The sequence below is a fragment of the Arachis ipaensis genome, chromosome B9 (assembly GCF_059453495.1).
Source record: "Arachis ipaensis isolate K30076 ecotype BB chromosome B9, ASM5945349v1, whole genome shotgun sequence".
NCBI classification, from domain to species: Eukaryota; Viridiplantae; Streptophyta; class Magnoliopsida; order Fabales; family Fabaceae; genus Arachis; species Arachis ipaensis.
Window position 1 is genome coordinate 61,851,167 of NC_142444.1, and position 6,100 is coordinate 61,857,266.

General features: G+C 39.8%; 1 protein-coding gene across 1 annotated transcript; it reads left to right on the plus strand.

The window, feature by feature from the left end:
- The first annotated feature begins 2,996 nt into the window (after window positions 1-2,996).
- Window positions 2,997-4,130, plus strand: LOC107615633 (uncharacterized). Its single transcript, XM_016317681.1, has 2 exons — window positions 2,997-3,623; window positions 3,678-4,130. Exons 1-2 carry the CDS (start codon window positions 2,997-2,999, stop codon window positions 4,128-4,130), a joined length of 1,080 nt encoding a protein of 359 aa, XP_016173167.1.
- The last annotated feature ends 1,970 nt before the right edge of the window (window positions 4,131-6,100 follow it).

A 6,100-nucleotide genomic window follows, 5' to 3' on the forward strand; every position in this document is an offset into this window, starting at 1 on the left:
AGGTTAGGATACCTTGCTTGCAACGGTTGAAGTATGATATCCGGAGCTCCTTGCTCATGCAAAATGATCTGGCGTAGCTCCACCATGTGTGGCTCACCTGTAGGATGCAAAGATGTATTAGTAGTGCCAACAGAAGAATAGGAAGTAACAGACTCCAAGTCACTCTCGGTAACGTCTAGTGATTCGGTATTTTCCTCAAGAGAGGCCGAAGTACTAGGCGTGTAATTCAACCGCCGTCTAACTAGATAAGTGTGTAACAAAGTTCTTTCGATCTCGGGATCAAAATTGGCTAAGCTAGAATTCGGTTAAGACCGAGTCATCAAACTTGAAAGTCATAGCACAAATGTAAAAGAAATCTAAACTATGGCTAAGTATTGAAAGAAGTAAACTATCTACAATATTCACATATTCACATAACCAATATCAAGGCATATGTTGCAACCATTCCCCGGCAACGGCGCCAAAAATTTGACAGGCGCCCCAAGGGTGTATTGGTAAAGATTTTCTCCAATAAGGTCGCGTTGCAAGTATAGCTCTACCAACAACAATCCTCAGGGGTCAAATTTAGAAGAGGGATCTGGTTGTCACAAGTTCAACCCCAATAGAAATAACCGAAGTATTCAAACCTTAGGTCATCTCACAAGGAATGGGCAAACATGTGCTTCAACATTGGTTAGAAATCTGGGGTTGTGAGTTATGAGCATGAAAATAAATGGGAATCTTAACAAGCAAGTAATCTTAAAATGCAACAACTAGTTCAATTAACTAAGCAAAACATGAGCAACTTCAATGAATAAACAACATTCCACTTAATCTTATTATAACCCAAACAAGTAACTACAACTAAAGCAATTGGTTGAGGAAATTGATTTTCAAATATGAATAATAAAAGCAACTCTTGGCTAGGCTTGGGAATTAGGGCCACCATCCTTGTCTAACAACTATATCTTGACAATTATGAGGAACCAAGCTCATTAAGTCTACTCTCAAAGTCTTAAGTACGTGATATCTACTCTTAGACTTGAAGCATGTCAAATGGCTTTGATCACATCAACCCATAAGTCCCAACCTACCTACTAATTAGATTAGTAGTGGGTTGGCGTCAATGAGTATCAAATTGACCACCTAGGGCTCCCAAATCATCAAATCCATTAGACCCAATGACTCAAGTTTACCCAATTCCCTTGACCTAGGCCAAGAGTAAAGAAGACTACTCTATAATCAAAGTAAACAATTCATCAAACACTTGGTAAGCATTAACAAAAGACATGTTCAAAATAGCAATTAAATTAAAATCTACAAGTACCCACTAACAATTATCAACATATGATCATCCAAACAACAAAGCTAAACATAGAAATCATCAATGTAACATCAAAAAGTCAAGATTCACAACATTCATGAAATGGGTATAAAATGACAATTGACAAGAATTCATAAACTATCACAAGATATAAGCAAAATTGTAACAAGGAATTCAAATTGAATAATTAAAACTAGTAATTAACAAGATCCAAGTCACAAATCAACAAGGGAAGATCAAATTAAAACTAGATCTAGAGAGGAACAAGGGTTTCTCCTTCTAGAATAACAAAAGAACCAAAAACTAACTAAAAATTATGTCCTAGTGTAAAATGAGTGATCCCCCATTTTCTCCCTAGCATCCTTGGGTCTTTTCCATGCAGAAACAGCTTGAAATTGGGCCTAATAAGCCTCAGAAATCGCCAGGCATGATTTCCTTTAATGAGGTCACGTGCAACTTTCCACGCGTGCGCGCCAAGTGCGCGTGCGCGTCGATAGGAATTTTCTGATCCACGCGGATGCGTCCATCCTTGCGCGCCACTTCCAGCCAATCCCATCCACGCGTGCGCGTGGAGTGCACGAGCGCGCCGATGCTGCTTTTCCCAAGATTTCAATTCTTCATGTTCCTCCCTTTTTGTACATACTTTCTCCCTCTCTTCTAAGTCATTCCTACCCTATAATTCCTGAAATTACTCAACAAATACATCACGGCATCGAATGGCAATAGAAGAGAATTAAAATACGGCAATTTTGAGTTAAAATAAGCATGTTTTCCATCATGGAGCAATATTGGGAAGTGAACACAAAACCATGCATTTCTTGTGAATAAGTGTGAGAAATGTTGATAAAATCTCCCATAATAAGCACAAGATAAACTACAAAATCGGAGTTTATCAATCACTCTTCAGAAGCCTCTCTCAACAAGAAGAAGACAATTAAAGAGGCCATAGACATAATAGAAACTGTGGCTGACAATGAGTACTTCTATGCTTCTGATAGAAACTCAAAGAGGGGAGTAATGGAGCTCAACTCTATGGATGCTCTGCTGGCTTAAAACAAGATGATCACAGCTCAACTAGCAGCTCTAACCAAGCAAATGGAGAAGAATCAAGTCTCAGTCATCCATGCTCAAGCACCTATGCAGGATGGAGATAGCTCAGAGGATGAATGTGAATGAGAGCAAGCCAATTATGTGAACAATTTCTCAAGACAACCATATGACCCCAATGCTAAAACTTACAACCCAGGTCGGAAGAACCACCCAAACTTTGGGTGGAAAAACCAACAAAACCATACCCAAGACCACAAGCCATATCACTCTAACCAATACCAATACAATAACCCCAGCCATTAATCAAACAACCACAGACCCTAACATAATTCAACAATGCCCCCTACCAATCCAATCAACAACCACACAATAACCACTCTCAAGATGTATCATCTTCAGCCCCACAACCATGTGATAATAGCAATAACTTTGCAAGATTGGAGGCTGCAATATCACAATTGACAGGGAGTATAACCACTGTTGCAGAAAGACAAGTGCAAGCTGAAAAAAGATAGATTCAATCCAAGAGGAGGCTAGATCCAACATAAAGAACCAAGGGGCAGCAATCTCAAAATAGGAATCACAATTAGGATATCTATCCAAGCAAATACCAATGCCTACAAACACATTCCCAAGTGATACCATGACCAATCCTAGAGGGAAATACAAGGCCATCACACTAAGAAGTGGAAAGGTGGTGAAGGAGACACCCTCAAGCCACAATTTGCAAGAAGAAGAAGTTGCAAATGACTCAGAAATCAATCAAGAAGAAGAGATACATACTCCAGCCCCACCAAAGCAAGTATTAAAGCCTTATGTACCAAAAGCACCCTACCCACAAAGGCTGAAAAAAGATGGGAAGGACAGCCAGGTTTCTAGGTTCTTGGAGATCTTTAAGAGGCTTCAAATCAACATCCCTTTTGCTGAAGCATTAGAGCAAATGCCATTTTATGCCAAGTTCTTAAAAGAGCTCATGATAAAGAAGAGAAATTGGGGAGTAAAGGAAACTGTAGTGCTCACTGAGGAATGTAGTGCCATCATACAAAAGAAGCTTCCCCAAAAGATGAAAGATCCTAGGAGCTTCCAAATCTGCATCATAGGGGATATTAGCATTGAAAAATCACTATGTGATCTGGGGGCTAGCATCAATCTTATGTCCTTAGCCATGATGAAAAGAATGAGAATTGAAGAGGCCAAACCAACAATAATGGCTCTTCAATTAGCTGATAGAACATTCAAATTTTCTCATGGGGTGGTGGAAGACTTGTTGGTGAAAGTGGGAGAATTCATATTCCCAGCAGACTTTGTTGTGCTTGATATGGAGGAAGAGGCCAATGCATCAATCATATTAGGAAGACCATTCTTAGCTATAGCTGGGGCCATAATTAATGTGCAAAAAGGAGAGTTGGTCCTAAGGCTACATGAAGAAAAGATGGTGTTCAATGTTTTCACTGCAATGACCTACCCCAAGGAATCCATCGGAGAATGTATAATGGTGGACACAATGGAGAAAATAGTTCAAGGAGTCCTAGAAGAAGATCAACGTAAAGAAGTAATGGAGCAAGATCCTCAAACATTAGGTGGTGAACTACCACAAGAAATCATAGAAGGTTCAATCATATTGGACAAGGCAAGCAAGAAGGAAGTGGAAGCACCAAAGTTGGAGTTGAAGACCCTACCCCCAAAGCTTGAAGTATGCTTACTTGGGAAGCAACAATACATATCTAGTAATCATCAACTCAAGCTTGAGTGTAGAACAAGAAAAGAAGCTCATTAATGTGTTGAAACAACACAAGGATGCCATAGGGTGGACACTTTCAGATTTAAAGGAAATTAGCCCTTCAATGTGCATGCATAAAATCCTTCTTGAGGAGGATGCAAAGCCCTCAATACAACCACAAAGAAGGCTGAACCCCTCAATGCAAGAAGTGGTGCAAAAAGAAGTGCTGAAATTATGGTAAGCAGGGGAGATTTACCCCCATATCAGACAGCCCTTGGGTGAGCCCTGTTCAAGTAGTTCCCAAGAAAGGAATCACAGTTGTGCCAAATAAAATAAATGAATTGATACCAACAAGAACAGTGATTGGATGACGCATGTGTATAGACTACCGGAAGCTCAATGAAGCCACTAGGAAGGACCATTTCCCTCTACCATTCATGGATCAAATGTTAGAGAGGTTTGTTGGATGGATACTCAGGCTACAGCCAAATTGTAGTGGACCCTAAAGACCAAGAGAAGACTTCTTTCACTTGCCCTTATAGTGTTTTCGGATATAGACGTATGCCCTTTGGTTTGTGAAATGCACCTGCTACATTCCAAAGGTGCATGCTGTCCATTTTTTCTGATATGATTGAGAGGTTTATTAAGGTTTTCATGGATGATTTTTTCAGTGTTTGGTGACTCCTTTCCTAATTGCTTACACCATCTTGCCTTGGTGCTCAAGAGATGCCAAGAGACTAACCTAGTTTTGAATTAGGAGAAGTGTCATTTTATGGTCACCGAAGGGGTGGTCCTTGGCCACAAAATCTCTAAGAAAGGCATAAAGGTGGACATGGCCAAGGTGGAAGTGATTGAAAAATTATCCCCACCTTGCAATGTCAAAGCAATTAGGAGTTTCTTCGGGCATGTTGGATTTTATAGAAGGTTTATTAGAGACTTTTCAAAAATTACCAAACCTTTGAGTAACTTTCTTATCTCTAATGTACCTTTTATCTTTGATAGAGAATGTATGCTTGCCTTTGAGGAGCTTAAAAGCAAACTCTCCTCTGCACCTATTATAGCACCACCTAGCTGGGACTTACCCTTTGAATTGATGTGTGATGCATCAGACCAGCTATTGGTGCTGTCTTAGGACAAAGGAAAGACAAGCTAGTGCATGTCATCTATTATGCTAGCAAGGTTCTTAATGAAGCCCAAAGAAGCTACACCATAACAGAAAAAGAACTCCTTGCTATAGTCTTTGCATTTGATAAATTTAGATCATATCTCATTGGTTCTAAAGTCATTGTGTTTACTGACCATGCAGCTCTTAAATACTTGCTAACCAAGCAAGAATACAAGCCTAGACTAATAAGATGGATTTTGTTACTCCAAGAGTTTAATATTGAGATTAAAGATAGAAGTGGAGTAGAGAACAAGGTGGCTGACCACCTATCAAGGATCCCACATGAAGGGGATAAAGCATATAGCCCTGGGGTGAATGAGAGTTTTTCGGATGAACAATTGATGATGATTCAAGAAGCTCCATGATTCACAGATATAGCAAACTTCAAGGCCATAGGAGAGTTACCTTCCAACATCAATAAGCATATGAGAAGAAAGCTCATCAATGATGTCAAGCACTATATTTGGGATGAGCCTTACCTCTTCAAGAAGTGTGCTGATGGGATTCTAAGAAGAGGTCGTTTGGCATTGCCATTGATCCACATATGGAGGTCATTTTAGTGGAGAAAGGACTGCAACCAAGGTGTTGCAATGTAGATTATTTTGGCCTACAACATTCAAAGATGCAAAGGAGTTTGTGACAAGGTGCAATGAATGTCAAAGAGCTGGCAACTTACCCAAGAAAAATGAAATGCCACAAAGATTCATAATGGAGTTAGAGTTGTTTGATGTATGGGGTATTGATTTCATGGGACCATTCCCAACCTCATACTCAAACAATTACATATTGGTCACTGTGGACTATGTGTCTAAATGGGTAGAGGTCATAGCTACGTCAACAAATGACAACAAAGTGGTGATAA